The sequence below is a fragment of the Piliocolobus tephrosceles genome, chromosome 16 (assembly GCF_002776525.5).
Source record: "Piliocolobus tephrosceles isolate RC106 chromosome 16, ASM277652v3, whole genome shotgun sequence".
In the NCBI taxonomy this organism is placed as follows: domain Eukaryota; kingdom Metazoa; phylum Chordata; class Mammalia; order Primates; family Cercopithecidae; genus Piliocolobus; species Piliocolobus tephrosceles.
The window spans coordinates 29777035-29800097 of record NC_045449.1 but is presented as its reverse complement, the minus strand read 5'-3'; the positions used below and the strand labels follow the sequence as shown (position 1 = coordinate 29800097).

At 37.9% G+C, this 23063-nt stretch overlaps 1 protein-coding gene across 2 annotated transcripts in view; it reads left to right on the top strand.

Moving 5' to 3' along the window:
• Positions 1–22371, top strand: part of SLFN12 (schlafen family member 12) — a 28113-nt gene extending 5742 nt beyond the window's left edge. For both annotated transcript variants that reach the window (XM_023190826.2, XM_023190827.2), the window contains exons 2-4: positions 3126–4204; positions 5507–5614; positions 20110–22371. In XM_023190826.2, coding sequence (XP_023046594.1) covers positions 3166–4204; positions 5507–5614; positions 20110–20705 — 1743 coding nt within the window. In that variant the 5' untranslated portion in view covers positions 3126–3165 and the 3' untranslated portion in view covers positions 20706–22371. The remainder of the gene's footprint in view (positions 1–3125; positions 4205–5506; positions 5615–20109) is intronic.
• The last annotated feature ends 692 nt before the right edge of the window (positions 22372–23063 follow it).

Here is a 23063-nt window from a genome sequence, read left to right as displayed (position 1 = left end):
AACCGTATCTGTATATATAATTGAAGTGCTTTGCCAGGGCACTCTTAGACTCAATGAAAATTAGACTATGTGATTAGCATACCCAAGCATTGAGATAACAGAGTCAAGATTCTAGTACAATTATATTGAATGATTGAAAGCAACTTCAATGTTCAGTTGTAGGGTAGTAGTTAAATAATGGTACATTAATACCATGTATGAAATTATGCAGTTAATAAGGTTTTTAAAGAATAGCTAATTATTATTTTGCAAAACTGATTGTGTATACTATATTGATACATGGAAAAGCAAGATTCAAATTGTATATTTTAGTTTTGGGCAGTATGGCTGACCGTGACCAACTCTCTCACTGCAAAAAGGTCCTCATACTGGGTAAAATGTGAAATAATAGAAATGCAGCTTACATCCCCAACTCATTTTATGAAGCTACTTGATTTGCATTACCTGTCAACAAGAATAGGAGAAAGGGACATCGTGGGTGCAAAATCTTAAAAATATTATCGAATTGCATTTAATATAAAGAAATGGTGACAGGAATGATGCCAGAAAAATAGTGGATTAGGAAGCTTCAACTCTGTTTCTCCATGGAAACATCAAAAGCAACCCAAAACTGACTGAACTAACAACAAAGATCTGTTGCAACTAAATGAATGCCCAAGCAAGAAAAAGCAACATTCAAAGTTGTAGGCAATTTCATGATGTTTTTATTCACCCTTGCCCATCCTTTTGCCCTGCATGGCGTGGTCTTAGTCTTGAGGAGGCAGCATCACTGCTCCTAGTTTCCTCCCTGGAACTGATGGGGCATAGTAAAACTTATTTTCAATGTTGTAACCTGTCTGGGGACTGCCTGAGGGATTCATTTCTGTATCCCCTAACTCAGATCTCAAGTGAGGAGAAGTGACAGCCACTGCTCAGGAAAGCTGCAAGGAGACTATGGACCCCCAGATGCCTTAGGCAAGAGATTATGGCTAGAGACATAGAATAACCATCTAAGGCTCACAAGAGGAGCTGGGGTGAGAGTCTTTGGGAAATTAAGACATTCAAAAGCAACCATGTATGTAGAGGAATCAAGAAAGCCCCACTCAATCCAGGCAGGACAAATGCTCAGAAAAGACCTGAGAAGACCTTAAACTTTTTCCTCAAGCTGATCCCTAAGATTAGAGTATACTTAGTCAATCATTAAAGGTTTGCCTTGCCATAGCATTTGTCTGCAAAGACTGTGAGAGATCGCTGTTTTTTCAAATGGCCAGTTTCCAACAAAAATTCATAAAGCATACACACAACAGAAAAATATGATCTATCCAAAAGAAGAAAGTAAATTGGCAGAACACGTCTCTGAGGAAGGCCAGATACCACACATATTAGACAAAGATTTTAAAACAATGTTCTTAATATCCACATGCAGAAAATGAAATTAGACCCTCATCTCACACCAAATACAAAAATCAACTCAAAATCGATTAAAGACTTAGATGTAAGAGTTGAAACTATAAAACTACTAGAAGAAAATATATGAAAAAGATCCTTAAGTTAAACTTCTTAACTTAAAAGTTACACTTAAGTTACACTTAAAAAAAGTTAAACTTAAGTTATACTTCTTAACTTAACTTAAAAGTTACACTTAAGTTTCACTTTAAAAAAGTTATAAAAAAGTTACACTTTGGCCGGGCACAGTGGCTCACGCCTGTAATCCCAGCACTTTGGGAGGCTGAGGTGGGCGGATCATGAGGGCAGGAGATCAAGACCATCCTGGTTGACACAGTGAAACCCCGTCTCTACTAAAAATACAAAAAAATTAGCTGGGCATGGTGGCAGGCACCTGTAGTCCCAGCTACTTGGGAGGCTGAGGCAGGAGAATGGAGTGAACCCAGGAGGCAGAGCTTGCAGTGAGCTGAGATCATGCCACTGCACTCCAGCCTGGGCAACACAGCCAGACTCCATCTCAAAACAAACAAACAAACAAACAAACAAAAAACAAAAAAATTCTTAACCTAAAAGTTACACTTTTAAAAAGTTGAACTTAAGTTACACTTCTTAACCTAAAACTTTCCATTTAGAGCAAAGCAGTGATCCCAATAGATTTTAAGGGAACAGAGCTAATGGATTAGGGACACACAGACTAAAACACACTGTCTTAATTTGTTTAGGCTGCCATAACAAAATACCACAAACTGGGTGGCTTACAAGTAACAGAAATTTATGACTCACAGTTCTAGAGGCTGAGAAGTTCAAGATTAAGATGCCAGCACTGCTGGGTTCTGGTGAGGGCCCTTTTCCTGTCGCAGACTGCCTACTTTCTTGCTGTGTTCTCACATAGTGGAAGGGATGAGTTAGTGTTCTGGGGTCCTTTTTAGGAGAGCACTAATCTCATTCATGAGGGCTTCACCCTCATAACTTGATCACCTCCCAAAAACCTCACCACCTTGGGAGTTAGAATTTCAACATATGAATTTTGGGGGAACACAAACATTCAAACCATAGCACAGGTGTTTTGTATATAAGAATTTTCCTTATTGAAAATATGCGAATATTAGATTTTAAAAAGACACAATGACTTAGCCCACTTTGCTTAAGATCAATGGCCAAAATTTGTAAATCTAATTCATTCTTACAAGAAGGAAAAATAATTAACATGACATATTGCTGGATGTCGTTAGACCTTAACTGGAAATCCTCCAAAAGATTTATCACCATAAGTGGAGATAATTAAGGTAAAAGCTGAAATTATTAAAATAAAAAGAAAAGTAGAAATAATATGTATAAAGCCTGGTTCACTGAGAAGATAAAAACATAGACTCACTCCAGGTGTTGTTTAAGAAAAGGAGAGAGAAAACAGGTTGTACAATATCAGAGACTAGAAAGGAGAAAAAGGGCAGATAAAGAGATTACATAATTAGAATACATTATATAAAACTGTAGTAACAAATTTGAAAATTCAGTAGGAGTACAAATTATTATAGTCTTAGCTCAAAATTTGTCAGTTTTCAGTTTCTTCATACCCATATACTTACCAGTCTAGTGGAATATATACTGCACAGGATTTTTTTTTTGCATTTACCTCATAATACAGAATTTGCTATCTTTCTAGTTCAGGTCCTATTCTAATGGCTCTGTCTATTTTACAGAAAATAATTTCTGCTTGGACACTGCATAGCTGCTGGGAAAATGAACGTCAGTATTGATTTGGAAACGAATTATGCTGAATTGGTTCTAGATGTGGGAAGAGTCACTCTTGGAGAGAACAACAGGAAGAAAATGAAGGACAGTAAACTGAGAAAAAAGCAGAATGAAAGTGTCTCACGAGCTGTGTGTGCCCTGATGAATTCTGGAGGGGGAGTGATCAAGGCTGAAATTGAGAATGAAGACTATAGTTATACAAAAGATGGAATAGGACTAGATTTGGAACATTCTTTTAGTAACATGCTGTTATTTGTTCCTGAGTACTTAGACTTCATGCAGAATGGTAATTACTTTCTGATTTTTGTGAAGTCATGGAGCTTGAACACCTCTGGTCTGCGGATTACCACCTTGAGCTCCAATTTGTACAAAAGAGATATAACATCTGCAAAAGTCATGAATGCTGCTGCTGCACTGCAGTTCCTCAAAGACAAGAAAAAGACTAGAGGGAGATCGTACTTAAGACTGGAATTGCCGGCAAGGAGGCCCCCTGTTGATATACAAGAAGAAAGTAACATGAAGGCCTTGGCTGCGAGCTTCTTTGACAGAACAAAACTTGATCGGGAAGAAAAATTGACCTTTACTGAATCCACACATGTTGAAATTAAAAACTTCTCGACAGAAAAGTTGTTACAACGAATTAAGGAGATCCTCCCTCAGTATGTTTCTGCATTTGCAAATACTGATGGAGGATATTTGTTCATTGGTTTAAATGAAGATAAAGAAATAACTGGCTTTAAAGCAGAGATGAGTGACCTCGATAAGTTAGAAAGAGAAATTGAAAAGTCCATTAAGAAGATGCCTGTGCATCACTTCTGTATGGAGAAGAAGAACATAAATTATTCATGCAAATTCCTTGAAGTATATGATAAAGGAAGTCTTTGTGGATATGTCTGTGCACTCAGAGTGGAGCGCTTCTGCTGTGCAGTGTTTGCTAAAGAGCCTGATTCCTGGCATGTGAAAGATAACCGTGTGATGCAGTTGACCAGGAAGGAATGGATCCAGTTCATGGTGGAGGCTGAACCAAGTTGAGAGCGGGGGATTCACAACAGGAATGCATTTGGCTTGGGTGGCAGGGAGGTTTTCTCGTTGGGATTTGGGGCAAGACCAATAGTCCTCAAATTTCAGCACCTAATCGATTAATCTCTGGTGGATACAATCAATAGTTCCCTGCCTCGGCCGGGTGCAGGGAATCAATACTACAATCAATAGTTCCCTGCCTCGGCCGGGTGCCTGTAATCCCAGAACTTTGGGAAGCCGAGGCGGGCGGATGACCGGGTCAGGAGACACAGACCATCCTGGCTAACATGGTGAAACCCCGTCTCTACTAAAAATACAAAAAATTAGCCGGGTGTGATGGCACGTGCCTGTAGTCCCAGCTACTCAGGAGGCTGAGGCAGGAAAATCGCTTGAAGCCAGGTGGCGGAGGTTGCAGTGGGCCCAGATTGCGCCACTGCACTCCAGCCTGGGCAACAGAGGGAGACTCTGTCTCAAAAAAAAAAAAAAAAAAAAAAAAAAAAAAGGTTCCCTACCTCTTGTTTTCTTCTACACCCTTAGAAGAAGATAGATATTTCATAAAATAAGCACATGATCTACTTTTGGTAGCCCTACCTGGTGCAAAGATCCAGTTAAACCCAGAAGTTTCTTCCCTACCACGTCTTTACTAGCTTTGAAGGAAAACCCGTTTAATCCTTTTTCCTTTTTGTTTCTGAGCTCTATTTCAGTAAGTAACCATTGCTTTCTTTCAGGAACACTTACTTGCCTCTTTCACTTACTTGCTCCTTCATGTTTCTTGTTCCCTTTCTATTTATTTCCTATAAAATCGCTTCCTTTTTCTTCTCACGTTTGTGAGCCAAATGGTAGCCCTAATTTGTACCAATAAGGAAGGAATAATGCTGGTATTTTTATCTGGTTTTGGAAAAAGAAACCCTCAAATGAAATTGTACCAGTACTAGCAACTTATAAAATGTCTGAAAATGTAAGCTTCTTCTTCAGAATCTGCACAAAAGTCCGCTTTCCTTCACTAGCCATCACGTCTCATTTTAACTGCTTTAAAAATAAACCTAATTATATGGTAATGTATTAAATATTATTAATGCATTTTTACTGTTAATTTTCATTCGAAATATAGAGCGTGTCAGTGGCATCAAAAGTTAATTTTGCAATTTGTATCTGACCTAAGAATCTAACCACAATATCTAACATTAATATTTTGTTTTTTTCCGAAAACAAAATCAGTTACAAATAGACTTTTAATATATAATACTATGCATTAGTTAGCTGGGGTCTCCCTTCTGCCAAATTAAGAATGTGATTTTTTTTTTCTAAGAATTTTCCAGGTCATATGAAGAGCTGATCTCTCAAATAAATATGTCATCACCTACTCCCCACAGTTGGCCTCATTTGGAAGGGCAACGGCAGAGACATCACCGTCCAGGTAGCTTCATTCTGGCTTCTTTGGATTTGTTGGTGTGGCTGTATTCAAACCTTTTTCTCTTCAAACCAGCTCAGTCTTGAAATTTGTTCTGAAAGCACATTCTTGTGTTTATGGGAATTCTTTGTTGTTTTAAGTCATTGAATCTGTCAAATTCTATTTCTTTATATTTGGGTTAGAATTTTCTTGGTGCAATACACACTCGTTTACTTGAAAGTAAGAGCAACCCAAGTCAGTTTAGTTTAAACAAACAAAAAAAGGAAGCATATATATAATGTCACTGAGCAGTCTAGATTGAGGCCCACCTTCAGGCATGGCCATGTTCAGTTACTGAAGAAATGCCATCAGTACTCAGGATCTCTGACTGATCTTTTTTTGTCGTTGTTGATGATGGGCAATTGAGCTATTTCCTGCTTTCTGCTACATGAACACTGTTACCTTGAACATTCTTAGTCTTCTAGCGTATATGTGCAAGATTTTCTCTTGGGTGCCTAAGTAGGAGTAGAATTGCTGGCTCAGGAGGTGTGTGAATATTCGAGTAATAAGATAATGCCAAATTGTTTTGAATGTAGATAGGTCATGTTACTGCCATCAGCAATATATTAGAAATGCCACGTCTTCTCCAATTGTCAAATTTTTCTTATTTACGCTTCTCCTTCTCTTAACCTCCTTCTTCTCAATCAAATGTGTATAAAATGGTATCTCTTTGTAATGTGTGTTTCCCTGTTATTGATTAGGTTGAGCATCTCTCCATATACTTACTGGCCATATATATTTCATCTTTGTGCAGTGTCTATTTTATCTTTGCCCATTTTTCTAATAAGCTTTGTCTTTTTCTTATTGATTTATAGGAGTAATTTAGAGATTCCAGAATGAAATCCTCTTTTAGTCATAGGTATTAACGATTACCAATGTCTTCTCCAAGCTGGTGGCTTGCATTTTCTCTTTTCTTAATGACTACTGTCATAAGTAGTCATTTTAAATTTTAATGTAGGCAAAACTATCATTTAAAATGTTGTGGTTTACTCCTCTTTGCGCCTTGCTTAAGAGATCCTTCGATATCCTAGGACTATAAAGATATTTCTTTTAATTTTCTCCTAAAAATTTTAAAGTTTTGCACTCAACATGTAATATGTAAATACACAATCCAGAGGTGGGTGGATAACTTGAGGCCAAGAGACCAGCCTGGCCAACATGGTGAAGCTGTGTCTCTACTAAAATACAAAAATTAGCCAGGGGTAGTGGTGTACACCTGTAGACCCAGCTACTAAGGAGACTGAGGCATGAGAATCGCTTGAATCCAGGAGGTGGAGGTTGTAGTGGGCTGAGATCACACCACTGCACTCCAACCTGGGCAACAGTGTGAGACCTTGTCTAAATAAATAAATAAATAAATAAATAAATAAATAAATAAATAAATAAGTAAATACACAATTCATCTCAATAGACAGTAATGTAGCATGCTATTTCATTTTATTCCATGTGGATAAGCACTTTCCCAGCTGCAATACTGAAAAGTCTCACTTTCACCATGATCTGCCATGCCACCCTCAGCATATTACTAAATACAATTCACCTTTGAACAAACCTGCATGCAGTCGAAAGTCTGTGTATAGCTTTTGACTTTCCAAAAAGTTAACTACTAATAGCCTACTTTTGACCCAAAGCCTTACCAATAATGTCAATTAACACATATTTTGTGTACGTATCATATACTATATTCTTACAAAGTAAGCTAGAGAAACGAAAATGTTATTAAGAAAGTCATAAGGAAGAGGAAATATATTTTCTATTCATTAGGTGTAAGAGGATCATTTAAAGGTCTTCACACTCAATGTCTTCACGTTGTGTAGGCTGAGGAAGAGAAGGGTTGGTCTTGCCATCTCAGGGTGGCAGAGGTGGAAGAAGATCCTGGCATAAGTGGACCCATGCAGTTCAAACCCATGTTGTTCAAGGATCAACTGTATATCTATAGATAACCCTCTTTCTAGAATCTTTATTATGTTTCCTTGATCAAGTCGTCTGTCCATGCCATTGTAATGTTATACTAAGTATTGATATCTGGTAGGGTAAGCCCTTTAGGTTTTCTTTGAGAGTGTCTTGGCAATTTTTAGTTATTTAATCTTCTATACACATTTTAGAATATGCTCAAGTGCCAAAAAACTTCTTTTGGGATTTTGATTTGCAGTTACAGTGCATCTCTAGATAGATTTGGGAAGAAATGGCAATTTATATCAGTAAGTTGTATCCTTGAGCATAGGAAATCTTTTAACTTATTTATATCTTCTTTATTGCCTTTATAGTTTCATAAATTTCTGTGTACACATTTTGTACATCTTTTATTACACTCATGTCTAGGTTCCTTAATTTTTGTTGTAAAGATATTTTTCCTTAAAAGTTATATTTTCTTGTTTATTGCTGATGTGTAGAAATGCAGTTGATTTTTACATAATGAGTTTATATAAGGCCACATTGTTAGGTTTCCTTATTATTTTAAATAATTTGTCCACAGATTATTTATATTTTGTATAAACAAATATGCAAATCATAAAATGTTTTGTCTTTTCCTTTCCAAACTTTATGCCTTTAATGTCTTTTTTTCTTGTCCTAATGAACTGATGAAGACTTTTAGACAATTCTTAATGCAAATAGTCTTAGTTCAGATTTTAAAGAGTGTATGTCTATGGCTTTCCCATTTAACGTGAGGTTTGCCCAACATGGCACATGTATACCTAGGTAACAAACCTGTACATTGTGCACATGTACCCCAGAACTTAAAGTATAATAAAAAATAAAAATAAATTGAGGTTTGCCTTAAGTACTTTGAATATACTATTATCAGCCTAAGGAAGTTTAATGATATTTCTAGTTTACTAAATGTTTTTTCTTTTTTTATGTGGATGAATACTGAATTTTATCAAACGCATTTTCTACTTCTGTTGACATGATTATATGTTTTTCTCTTTAATATGTTGATTGGCAAATGATGTTTAATATTTTCTATTAAGCCATTTTTGCATTCCTGGAACCAACTCAGTTGGGTCTTGCAGTATTATCTTTTTTACGCATTTTTATTTAGTTGCTAATTCTTAATTTAGAATTTCTGCATCTAAATCCATGAGTGACAAGGTCTAAGAGTAGTTTTCTCTCTTTGTCTAGTATTTGTATTAAAATTGTGCTGAACTCAGAATGAGTTGGGGATTATTTCCTCTTTTTCAATCCTTTGAAAAAATTTATATGAGATTAGAATGATATGCTTGATATTGTGGTGGAATTTGCCTGTACAAAAATCTTCCCTTTGTGGGAAAATTCCTAGTTCTTTTTTGAATCAGGAACTGGCTCTGTCACCCAGGCTGAAGCGTAGTGGTGTGATCATGGCTCACTGTAACTTCAAGTTCTTGGGCTCAAGTGATCCACCTGCCTCAGCCTATCAAGGCGCTAGGATTGCAGGCTTGAGCCACTGTGCCTGACATATTTCTGGGTTTTTAATGAAAGGATTGCCTACTCTTTCTGTTTCCTTTGGTGTTAATTTTGGTAAGATATTTTTAAGGAATCCTAAATTCCTTATCTCAATATTAGTCTGACTTATATTCAGATACTTATTTCAGGCTATTTTTGTTTTCTTGTGAGAACAAAGCAGATTGGTTTCAAAAATTTATTTATTTTGTGTAGTGAGTGCTTTTCCTAGGTATCTTATATGTTAATTTTTAAAATATTTATTTCACTAGTTTTTGGGGAATAAGTGGTTTATGGTTACATGAATAAGTTCTTTAGTGGTGACCTCTGAGATTTTGGTGCAGCTATCACCCGAGCAATGTACACTGTACCCAATGTGTAGTCTTTTGTCCCTCATTCCCCTCCCACTCTTCCCCTTGAGTCCTCAAAGTCTGTTGTATCATTCTTAGTCTTTGTGTCCTCACGGCCTAGCTCCCACTTATAAGTAAGAATATACGATATTTGGTTTTCCATTCCTGAGTTACTTCACTTAAAATAATGGTCTCCAATCCCATTCAGGTTGCTGCGAATGCCATTATTTCATTCCTTTATATGACGGATAGTATTCCATGGTGTATATATACCACGTTTTCTTTATCCACTTGATGGTTGATGGACATTTAGGCCAGTTCCATATTTTTGGAATTGCAAATTGTGTTGCTATAAATGTGTGTGTAAAGGTCTTTTTCATATAATGACTTATTTTCCTCTGGGTAGATACCCAGCAGTGGGACTGCTGGAGCAAATGGTAGTTCTACTTTTAATTCCTTAATGAATCTCCATACTTTTTTCCATAGTGGTTGTAATAGCTTACATTCACACTAGCAGTATAAAAGAATTCCCTTTTCAGTGCACACAGGCCAACGTCTATTATTTTTTGACTTTTAATTATGGCCATTCTTGTAGGTGTGAGATGGTCTCATTGTGGTCTTAATTTTCATTTCCCTGATCATTAGTGATGTTGAGCATATTTTCATGTTCATTGGCCATTTGTATATCTTCTTTTGAGAATTGTCTATTCATATCCTTTGCCCACTTTTTGATGGGATTCTTTGTCTTTTTCTTGCTGATTTGTTTGAGTTCCTCATAGATTCTGGATATCAGTCATTTGTCAGATGCATAGGTTGCAAACATTTTCTCCGATTCTGTGGATTGCTTTTTTACTCTGCTATTTCTTTTGCTGTGCAGAAGACTTTTAGTTTAATTTTGTATCATCTATTTATTTTTGTTTTTGTTATATTTGCTTTTGGGTTCTCGGTTATGAACTCTTTGCCTAAGTCAATGTCTAGAATTGTTTTTCTGTTATCTTCTAGAATTTTTATGGTTCCAGGTCTTAGATTTAAGTATCTGTTTCATGTTGAGTTGGTTTTTGTGTAAGGTGAGAGATGAGGATCTGGTTTCATTCTTCTACATGTGACTTGCCAATTATCCCAGTACCATTTTTTGCATAAGGTGCCTTTTCCCCACTTTGTTTTTGCTTGCTTTGTTGAAGATCCAATTGAACTGTAAGCATTAGGCTTTCTTTCAGAGTTCTCTATTCTATTCCATTGGTATACATGTCTATTTTTATACCAGAACTATGCTGTTATGGTAACTATAACTTTGTAATATAGTTTGAAATCAGGTAATGTGATGCCTCCAGATTTGTTCTTTTTGCTTAGTCTTGCTTTTGCTATGTGCACTCTTTTTTGGTGCTATATAAATTTTAGGATTGTTTTTTCTAGTTCTGTGAAGAATGATTATGGTATTTTGATGGGAATTGCATTGATGTAGATTGCTTTTGTCAGTATGGTCATTTTCACAATATTGATTCTACCTATCCATGAGCATGGGATGTGTTTCCATTTGTTTGTTTCATCTATGATTTCTATTAGCACTGTTTTGTAGTTTTCCTTTTAGAGATCTTTCACCCCCTTGGCTAGGTATATTGCTAAGTATTTTATTTTATGTTGCAGCTGTTGTAGTAGGGATTGAGTTTTTGATTTGATTCTCAGCTTGATCACTGTTGCTGTATAGCAGTGCTAATTTGTGTACGTTGGTTTTGTAACCTGAAACTTAATTCATTTATCAGATCTAGGAGCTTTTTGGATGAGTCTTTAGGGTTTTCTAGGTATACAATCATTTTTCTGTCAAAAATGACATGGGAATTTTGATAGGGTTTCCACTGAATCTGTAGCTTACTTTGGGTAGTTTGGGCATTTTAACAATATGATTTTTTCAATCCATGAACACAAGCTATCTTTCCATTTATTTGTGTCTTTTCTAATTTCCTTCACCAGCATTTTATAGATATCAGCATAGAGATCTTTCATCTCCTTGATAACATTTATTATCAAGTATTTTTTGTAGCTATTATAAATGGGAGTATGTTCTTGATTTACTTTTAGGATAATTTTTTGTTAGTGTATGGAAATGCTACTGATTTTTGTATTCTGAAAATTTACTGAATTCTTTTATTTGTTCTGACTATTTTTTTGGTGGCATCTTTAAGGTTTTCTATATATAAGTTCACATTTTGGACAAACTGTGACAATTTAATTTCTTATTTTCCAATCTGGATCCTTTTTATTTCTTTTTCTTCCCTAATTGCCCTGGCTAGGACTTCCATATTGAATAGAAGTGGTGAAATGGGCATCCTTGTTTTGTTCCTGATCTTAGATGAAAAGCTTTCAACATTTCACCATTGGGTATGAAGTTAGCTGTAGGTTTTTTATATATGGTCTTTGCTGTGTTGAGGTGCATTCCTTCTACATCTAATTGGTTGAGAGGTTTTTTAAAATTACAGAATGCTGAATTTTGTCAAATGCTTTTTCTGTATCCATTAATATGAACATACAGTTTTTGCCCTTCATTTTATTAATGTAGTATATCACATTTATTGATTTTCACATGTTATACCGTGCTTGCATCCCAAGGATAAATCCCACTCTTTATGGTCAATGATCCTTTCCTTTTCTTTTTCTTCTTTTTTTTTTTTTTTTGAGACATGGTTTTGCTCTTGTTACCCAGGTGGCAGTGCAATGACACTATCTTGGTACCCTGCAACCTCCACCCCCTGGGTTCAAGCGATTCTCTTACTTCAGCCTCCTGAGTAGCTGGGATTACAGGCGCCTGCCACCATCTCTGCCTAATTTTATGTATTTTTAGTAGAGATGGGGTTTCACCATGTTGGCTAGGCTGGTCTTGAACCCCTGACCTCAGGTAATCCACCCGCCTAGGCCTCCCAAAGTACTGGGATTACATGTGTGAGCCACTGCACCCAGCTGAATGATCCTTTATTTTTTTATTATTTATTTATTTTTTTATTATACTTTAAGTTCTAGGGTACATGTGCACAACGTGCAGGTTTGTTACATATGTATACATGTGCCATGTTGGTGTGCTGTACCCATCAACTCATCAGCATCCATCAACTCGTCATTTATATCAGTTATAACTCCCAATGCCATCCCTCCAGCCTCCCCTCTCCCCATAATAGGCACCGGTGTGTGATGTTCCCCTTCCCATGTCCAGGTGATCTCATTGTTCAATTCCCACCTATGAGTGAGAACATGCGGTGCTTGGTTTTCTGTTCTTGCCAAAGTTTGCTGAGAATGATGGTTTCCAGCTGCACCCATGTCCCTACAAAGGACACGAACTCATCCTTTTTTATGGCTGCATAGTATTCCATGATGTATATGTGCCACATTTTCTTAATCCAGTCTGTCACTGATGGACATTTGGGTTGATTCCAAGTCTTTGCTGTTGTGAATAGTGCCGCAATAAACATACGTGTGCATGTGTCTTTATAGCAGCATGATTTATAATCCTTTGGGTATATACTCAGTAATGCGATGGCTGGGTCATATGGTATTTCTAGTTCTAGATCCTTGAGGAATCGCCACACTGTTTTCCACAATGGTTGAACTAGTTTACAATCCTACCAACAGTGTAAAAGTGTTCCTATTTCTCCATATCCTCTTCAGCAACTGTTGTTTCCGGACTTTTTAATGATCGCCATTCTAACTGGTGTGAGATGGTATCTCATTGTGGTTTTGATTTGCATTTCTCTGATGGCCAGTGATGAAGAGCATTTTTTCATGTGTCTGTTGGCTGTATGAATGTCTTCTTTTGAGAAATGTCTGTTCATATCATCTGCCCACTTTTTGATGGGGTTGTTTGTTTTTTTCTTGTAAATTTTTTTGAGTTCTTTGTAGGTTCTGGATATTAGCCCTTTGTCAGATGAATAGATTGCAAAAATTTTCTCCCATTCTGTAGGTTGCCTGTTCACTCTGATGGTAGTTTCTTTTGCTGTGAAGAAGCTTTTTAGTTTAATTAGATCCCATTTGTCAATTTTGGCTTTTGTTGCCATTGCTTTTGGTGTTTTAGACATGAAGTCCTTGCCCATGCCTATGTCCTGAATGGTATTACCTAGGTTTTCTTCTACGGTTTTTAATGGTATTAGGTCTAACATTTAAGTCTCTAATCCATCTTGAATTAATTTTCATATAAGGAGTAAGGAAAGTATTCAGTTTCAGCTTTCTGCTTATGGCTAGCCAATTTTCCTAGCACCATTTATTAAATAGGGAATCCTTTCCCCATTTCTTGTTTTTGTCAGGTTTGTCAAAGATCAGATGGCTGTAGATGTGTGGTATTATTTTGAGGGCTCTGTTCTGTTCCATTGATCTATATCTCTGTTTTGGTACCAGTGCCATGCTGTTTTGGTTACTGTAGCCTTGTAGTATAGTTTGAAGTCAGGTAGCATGATGTGTCCAGCTTTGTTCTTTTGACTTAGGATTGTCTTGGCAATGTGGGCTCTTTTTTGGTTCCATATGAACTTTAAAGCAGTTTTTTTCCAATTCTGTGAAGAAAGTCATTGGTAGCTTAATGGGGATGGCATTGAATCTATAAATTACCTTGGGCATTATGGCCATTTTCACGATATTGATTCTTCCTATCCATGAGCATGGTATGTTCTTCCATTTGTTTGTGTCCTCTTTTATTTCACTGAGCAGTGGTTTGTAGTTCTTGAAGAGATCCTTTACATCCCCTGTAAGTTGGATTCCTAGGTATTTTATTCTCTCTGAAGCAATTGTGAATGGAAGTTCATTCATGATTTGGCTCTCTGTTTGTCTGTTACTGGTGTATAAGAATGCTTGTGATTTTTGCACATTAATTTTGTATCCTGAGACTTTGCTGAAGTTGCTTATCAGCTTAAGGAGATTTGGGGCTGAGATGATGGGGTTTTCTAAATATACAATCATGTCATCTGTGAACAGGGACAATTTGACTTCTTCTTTTCCTAACTGAATACCCTTGATTTCTTTCTCTTGCCTGATTGCCCTGGCTAGAACATTCAACACTATGTTGAATAGGAGTGGTGAGAGAGGGCATCCCTGTCTTGTGCCAGTTTTCAAAGGGAATGTTTCCAGTTTTCAAAGGGAATGTTTCCAGTCATTCAGTATGATATTGGCTGTGGGTTTGTCATAAATAGCTCTTATTATTTTGAGATAGGTTCCATCAATACCAAATTTATTGAGAGTTTTTAGCCTGAAGGGCTGTTGAATTTTGTCAAAAGCCTTTTCTGCATCTATTGAGATAATCATGTGGTTTTTGTCTTTGGTTCTGTTTATAGGCTGGATTACATTTATTGATTTGCATATGTTGAACCAGCCTTGCATCCCAGGGATGAAGCCCACTTGATCATGGTGGATAAGCTTTTTGATGTGCTGCTGGATTTGGTTTGCCAGTATTTTATTGAGGATTTTTGCATTGATGTTCATCAGGGATATTGGTCTAAAATTCTCTTTTTTGTGTGTGTCTCTGCCAGGTTTTGGTATCAGGATGATGTTGGCCTCATAAAATGAGTTAGGGAGGATTCCCTCTTTTTCTATTGATTGGAATAGTTTCAGAAGGAATGATACCAGCTCCTCCTTGTACCTCTGGTAGAATTCAGCTGTGAATCCGTCTGGTCCTGGACTTTTTTTGGTTGATAGGCTATTAATTATTGCCTCAATTTCAGAGCCTGCTATTGGTCTATTCAGGGATTCAACTTCTTCCTAGTTTAGTCTAGGGAGAGTGTAAGTGTTCAGGAAATTATCCATTTCTTCTAGGTTTTCTAGTTTATTTGCGTAGAAGTGTTTACAGTATTCTCTGATGGTAGTTTGTATTTCTGTGGGGTTGGTGGTGATATCCCCTTTATCATTTTTTATTGCATCTATTTGATTCTTCTCTCTTTTCTTCTTTATTAGTCTTGCTAGCAGCCTATCAATTTTGTTGATCTTTTCAAAAAACTGGCTCCTGGATTCATTAATTTTTGAAGGGTTTTTTGAGTCTCTGTCTCCTTCAGTTCTGCTCTGATCTTAGTTATTTCTTGCCCTCTGCTAACTTTTGAATGTGTTTGCTCTTGCTTCTCTAGTTCTTTCAATTGTGAAGTTAGGGTGTCAATTTTAGATCTTCCAGCTTTCTCTCGTGGGCGTTTAGTGCTATATATTTCCCTCTACGCACTGCTTTAAATGTGTCCCAGAGATTCTGGTATGTTGTATCTTTGTTCTCATTGGTTTCAAAGAACATCTTTATCTCTGCCTTCATTTCGTTATGTACCCACTAGTCATTCAGGAGCAGGTTATTCAGTTTCCATGCAGTTGAGCGGTTTTGATTGAGTTTCTTAGTCCTGAGTTCTAGTTTGGTTACACTGTGGTCTGAGAGACAGTTTGTTATAATTTCTGTTCTTTTACATTTGCTGAGGAGTGCTTTACTTCCAACCATGTGGTCAATTTTGGAATAAGTGTGATGTGGTGCTGAGAAGAATGTATATTCTGTTGATTTGGGGTAGAGAGTTCTGTATGTCTATTAGGTCCGCTTGGTGCAGAGTTGAGTTCAATTCCTGGATATCCTTGTTAACTTTCTGTCTCATTGATCTGTCTAATGTTGACAGTGGGGTGTTGAAGTCTCCCATTATTATTGTGTGGGAGTCTAAGTCTTTGTGAGTCTCTAAGGACTTGCTTTATGAATCTGGGTACTCCTGTACTGGCTGCATATATATTTAGGATAATTAGCTCTTCCTGTTGAATTGATGCCTTTACCATTATGTAATGACCTTCTTTCTCTCTTTTGATCTTTGATGGTTTAAAGTCTGTTTTATCAGAGACTAGGATTGCAACCCCTGCTTTTTTTTGTTTTCCATTTGCTTGGTAGATCTTCCTCCATCCCTTTATTTTGAGCCTATGTGTGTCTCTGCATGTGAGATGGGTCTCCTGAATACAGCACACTGATTGGTCTTGACTCTTTATCCAATTTGCCAGTCTGTGTCTTTTAATTGGAGCACTTAGTCCATTTACATTTAAGGTTAATATTGTTATGTGTGAACTTGATCCTGTCATTGTGATATTAGCTGGTTATTTTGCTCATTAGTTGATGCAGTTTTTTCCTAGCATCGATGGTCTTTACATTTTGGCATGTTTTTGCAATGGCTGGTACCGGTTGTTCCTTTCCATGTTTAGTGTTTCCTTCAGGGTCTCTTGTAGGGCAGGCCTGGTGGTGACAAAAATCTCTAAGCAGTTGCTTGTCTGTAAGGATTTTATTTCTCCTTCACTTATGAAACTTAGTTTGGCTGGATATGAAATTCTGGGTTGAAAATTCTTTTCTTTAAGAATGTTGAATATTGGCCCCCACTCTCTTCTGGCTTGGAGAGTTTCTGCCGAGAGATCTGCTGTTAATCTGATGGGCTTCCCTTTGTGGGTAACCCGACCTTTCTCTCTGGCTGCCCTTAACATTTTTTCCTTCATTTCAACTTTAGTGAATCTGACAATTATGTGTCTTGGAGTTGCTCTTCTTGAGGAGTATCTTTGTGGCGTTCTCTGTATTTCCTGAATTTGAATGTTGGCCTGCCTTACTAGGTTGGGGAAGTTTTCCTGGATGATATCCTGAAGAGTGTTTTGCAACTTGGTTCCATTTCCTCCTCACTTTCAGGCACCCCAATCAGATGTAGATTTGGTCTTTTCACATAATCCCATATTTCTTGGAGGCTTTGTTCTTTTCTTTTTCCTTCTTTTTCTCTAGATTTCTCTTCTCACTTCATTTCGTTCATTTGATCTTCAATCATTGATACTCTTTCTTCCAGTTGATCAAGTTGGTTACTGAAGCTTGTACATTTGTCATGTGTTTCTTGTGTCACGGTTTTTTATCTCTGTCAGTTCGTTTATGGCCTTCTGTGCATTGAATATGGTAGTTATTCATTCTTCCATTCTTTTTTCAAGATTTTTTGTTTCTTTGCACTGGTTACATAGTTCCTCCTTTAACTCTGAGAAGTTTGATCGACTTGATCGACTGAAGCCTTCTTCTCTCAACTCGTCAAAGTCATTCTCCATCCAGCTTTGATCCATTGCTGGCGATGAGCTGCATTCCTTTGGAGGGGGAGATGCACTCTGATTTTTTGAATTTCCAGCTTTTCTGCACTGCTTTTTTCCCATCTTTGTGGTTTTACCTACTTTTGGTCTTTGATGACAGTGACAAACTGATGGGGTTTTGGTGTGGGTGTCCTTTCTGTTTGTTAGTTTTTCTTCTAACAGTCAGGACCCTCAGCTGTAGGTCTGTTGGAGATTGCTTGAGGTCAACTCCAGACTCTGTTTGTCTGGTTATCAGCAGCGGAGGCTGCAGAAGATAGAATATTGCTGAACAGTGAGTATTGCTGTCTGATTCTTGCTCTGGAAGCTTCGTCTCAGGGGTGTACCCTGCCATGTGAGGTGTCTGTCTGCACCTAGTGGGAGATGTCTCCCAGTTAGGCTACTCAGGGGTCAGGGACCCACTTGAGCAGGCAGTCTGTCGGTTCTCAGATCTCAACCTCTGTGCTGGAAGATCCACTGCTGTCCTCAAAGCTGTCAGACAGGGTCATTTACCTCTGCCGAGGTTTCTGCTGTTGTTTGTTTAACTATGCCCTGTCCCCAGAGATGGAGTCTACAGAGACAGGCAGGCCCCCTTGAGCTGCAGTGGGCTCCACCCAGTTTGAGCTTCCTGGCAGCTTTGTTTACCTACTTAAGCCTCAGCAATGGCGGGCACCCCTCCCCCAGCCTTGCTGCTGCCTTGCAGTTAGATCTCAGGCTGCTGTGCTAGCAATGAGGGAGGCTCTGTGGGCGTGGGACCCCCCCATCCAGGTGTGGGATATAATCTCCTGGTGTGCCGTTTGCTAAGACCCTTGGTAAAGTGCACTATTAGGGTGGGAGTTACCTGATTTTCCAGGTGTTGTGTGTCTCAGTTTCCCTTGGCTAGAAAAAGGGATTCCCTTCCCCCTTGTACTTCCCAGGTGAGGCGATGGCTTGCCCTACTTCAGCTCTTGCTGGTCGGGCTGCACCTGCTGACCACTACTGATTGTCCGGCACTCCCCAGTGAGATGAACCTGGTACCTCAGTTGAAAATGCAGAAATCACCTGACTTCTGTGTCACTCGCGCTGGGGGCTGGAGGCTGGTGCTGCTCCTATTCCGCCATCTTGCTCCGAGATCCTGAATGATCCTTTTAATGTGCTGTTGTATTTGGTTTGCTAGTATTTTCTTGAGAATTTTTGCATCTAGTTTCATCAGTGATATTGGCTTGTAATTTTCTTTTTCATGTGGTGTCCTTGCCTGACTTCATGATCAGGGTAATGTTAACCTCATAAAATGAGTTTGGAAGTATTTCCTCCTCTTCAATTTTTTGGAAGAGTTTGAGAAGGATTGGTATACTCTTGTATTTGTGAGCGATATCTTTAATCAACTTTGAAAAAACTATAATTGTTTATCTCTTCAAATATTGCTCAGCTTAGTTTTCTCTCCTTTCTCTTTGTGAGACTCATATTATAAATTTACTAGAATTTTGACAGTTTCTGACATGTCCCTTATCTTCTGTTTTTTTTTTTTTTCATTGAGTTTGAGTTCGGACTTTTGCTACCATCCTGTCTTCCTATTGATTAGTCCTGTTTTCTGCTATGCTCTGTCTGCTGTTAAACATTATCAGACAAGTTCTTAATACCACATACTGTGTTTTTCAGTTAAGGAATGTCCACACAATTTTTATCCATCAATTTTAGTTTTTCTAAGCCTGTAAGAGAATAAGGATATCTTCATCTTTTCATCTTTTTATTATTTTTTGTTTTTAAATATATTACTGTTATTTTAAAGTCTCTTTTTGATAACGGCAATATCTGAAGCACTTGTCAGTCTTTTTCTCTGATCTGGTTTTTCTCCTGTTTTCTAGTAATTCATTCTGATTTTTATTGTCTCTCAATTTTTCATTGTATCATGGATTACAAATTGTAGAGACTTTGATAGATATTACACTTCTCCAAAAATGGCTATATTTACTTCTGGCAGGTGGATAGAGTACCACCTATTGCTTTTATTCCTTTGAAGATTTTTAAAATGCTTTTCTAGGTATAATAGTTTTTAATTTTGCCTTTACTACCAGATCATGGCTTTTCTAGTGCTGTAATGTCTCTGGTGTTTACCAAGATCCCTCCACTCTTTTGGGACTGGAATTTTTGTCTGTGTTTCCTGAGCACCATGAGACAGAAGAAACTTACATTCAGCTCTTTAGTCTCCCAGGTGATATTTTCTTCTGTGTTTCCAGCATCTCACCTGTATTAGCCAATGAGTTCAGGGAAATTAGTGTGTAGACTTTGGCTTCTCTGCAGTTTCATTTTCTCTGAGATTTTACTTCTCATATTCCAGCTCTTCTTACTTCTTTTCCTCAGAAATAATAAGACTGATTATTTCTCCTTGGACTTTATTTACCCATGCCATGATATGGAAAATCTACTTAGGGAAAAAGCAGGAGTGAATGTGAAGCTACTTCCTGTGTTTCACATCTATTAAAGACTGTGGCGCTTCAAATCCTGCTTTTATTTGTGCTTTCTAGTTCTTTAAATTATTGTTTGATATATTTTATACAACGTTTACAGTGTTTTTGGTGGTCTTTTACAAGCTACTTTGCCATGGCTTAAACGGGAAGTTCCTACTGTTTTATAATTTATTATCATTATTTCCTTATTTAGGGCTATCAGGAAGGATAACATACACTCCAGAAAACCTTTGCAGAAAACTGTTCTTACAACATGAAGGACTTCAGCAATTAATATATGAAGAAATGGGCTCTGTCAGTAAGGGCTCACTAATTTTCTCTAGAAGCTGGTCTTTGGATCTGGGCTTGCAAGAGAACAACAAAGTCCTCTGTGATGCTCTTCTGATTTCTCGGGACAATCCTCCAGTCCTATATACATTCCACATGGTACAGGATGAGGAGTTTAAAGGCTATTCTACACAAACTGCCCTAACCTTAAAGCAGAAGCTGGGACAAATTGGTGGTTACACAAAAAAAGTGTGTGTCATGACAAAGATCTTCTACTTGAGCCCTGAAGGCAAGACAAGCTGCCAGTATGATTTAAGGTTGCAAGTAATTTACCCTGAATCCTACTATTTTACAAACACTCAAACAAGGAAAGACTTGCTGAAAGCCCTTTTTAAAGTCTTAAAGAGACTTGAGTCTGTGAGAGACCAGTTTGCCTTTGCCAGTGTCTCCCAGATAATCAGTATAGATTGCTTTCAGAAGAATGATAAAAAGATGTTTAAATATTGTCGAATGCTCACCTGATGGAAGATGGACTGGGCTACTGAGATATTTTTCATTATATATTTGATAACATTCTCTAATTCTGTGAAAATATGTCTTTGAAAACTTTGCAAGTTAAGCAACTTGATGTGATGTTGGAAAATTGGGTTTAGCCTATCTTCACTTCTCAGATATTGTTTGAGGGATATTAGGAAAATTAATTTGTTAACTAGTCTGTGCACAGTATTACTCTGTCTGTAGTTCCTGAATAAATTTTCTTCCATGCTTGAACTGGGAAAAATTGCAACACTTTTATTCTTAATGATGACAGTGAAAATCTCCCAGTATATGTCTAGAAAACAATGATAACTTACAAAAGATTATCCTTGATGAAACTCAGAATTTCCACAGTGGGAATGAATAAGAAGACAAAACTCATTTCCTCAAAACAAAAACTCCAGGAATTCTCTGGATCTTCTTGAGCTACTTTCACACTATTTTCTTGGAAGGGTTGCAGATTTTCTAATTGGTCAGCTAGCACCTTTAAAAAACTCACAAGAATGGTTACTTGATTTTTCTACAAGCAGTTCTGAATTAAAAAGATGAGTTGACAAAATGTGGAAAATCCTCCGTAACTAAGATTTGAAGGAAAGCAGCCAAAGTGTAAGTAGAAACTCTTTTAGACAATGAGAGTTTACATCAACAAGAGGAAGGAGCACCAGGGTTTGGCATTTCCCACTCATCTAAGATGAGCTAAGGGACCGAGATGAAGCTCAGTGGAGTGGGATACACCCTTGGCTGGGTGATCTGAATTCATGCCTAAGACGTTCAGTGGGATCTTGGAACAGAGACTTTCAGTGGGATCTCGGAACAGAGAATAGAGCCTAAATTACCCATCAGGGCCTCTGCCTTCTCCACCACTGTGCCCAATACCAGAGAAAGTGGATCAATGCATTCAGTATTCTGAGAAAAGTTTTACTAACACATATTTTGCCAAACCGAGATGATGTTTGACTATAAAGGAAACAGGCAGACATTCTTATCAAAGGATATAGGGAACATAGTTCTCTTCTACCTTCTTGAAAACTATGCTGCAATGAAATCCAGCCAATGAAGAGAATCAAAATGAAGAACTTAAAACGAGAGCATACTTGCACTCCTGGAGTCTCTCTCCAGCCCTGAACTGTGGCCAGCACAGTGTGTCAGTCTGTACCAGCTGCTGGTATGGGTGACCTGGGCACAGGCAAGACCATCATCATCACACACTGTGTGCACCAGAACTCCTTCTGGCATCTCCAAGCCAGTTCACCATTGTGTGAACTGTGCACTGAAGGAGCTCCACTGGGACTCAGAGGCCTTGGTGCACCTGCAGCTGTGGAACATTGCAATGAGGAAAGATTGGGGAAATGACAAAAACTTGTTGTCTGGAATTTATAGGTGCATTGATTGTCTTCAGTATCACCAGGCCAGCCCCATTTGAAGCACAGTCAAAGTGGAAAAATGATTTGGACTAAATGTTAACTCATGGCAGATCAGTTTCTGTGGTTCTGTTGGCCAAGAAATGTGACCATGGGAGGGTGAATGCAGAAACAGTAGCCTCAAGATAGGCCAGATCTACATGGAGCATAGTTTTGTAGGATGAGTTGAAACATCAGCAAAGGAAAATGTAAACCTGATGAAGCCTCCAGGTCCCTGGATGCCAAATAGACAAATACAGAATCTAAGAAAACACAGTAAGAGCTGTTGGCCCCGTTCCTATTTGGCATCATTGTAAGAAACCTGGGGTAGTGATAGCAGATGTATTTAGAGAGTGAAGCATAAGCTGACCTAAACAGCCTAGAAAATATTTTACTATGAGAGTAAGAAGGAAGAACACAAGTGGATATATGAGGAGTCCTTGCAGGCTGGCCCATCAGTAAGTTTTTCATTTGTATGTCATTAGTCAAGAAAGTAGATCTGAAATTTTGGGGGGTCTTTAGTATAACCTTGGGGGAGTTGTAAAGTGGGTTAAAAGTCTAAATTATATATATACATCAAGGCAGCAGGTCTGGCAGTCATATCATTGAAGGGTATGGCTGATACATTAATAATGTATGTGTAGATAGCATATATGTGTATAACCAAGGGCAAGGGGTAGTCATGATCAGAGACATAAGACAAGAGGTCGGCGGGGGGAGGCTTGAGGGAGTGGTAGGGGAGGGCACTGGGGAGTGAGTGAGTCAAGGAGTTGACTAATAGGAAATAACAACCTCCAGAAGAAGGCAATAATCTCCATTAGTTATTATTATTGTTATTTTTAGGGACAATGTCTTGCTCTGTCGGCTGGGCTGGATTGCAGTGGTGTGATCATAGCTTACCGCAGCATTGGACTCCTGGGCTCAAAAGATTCTCTCACCTAAG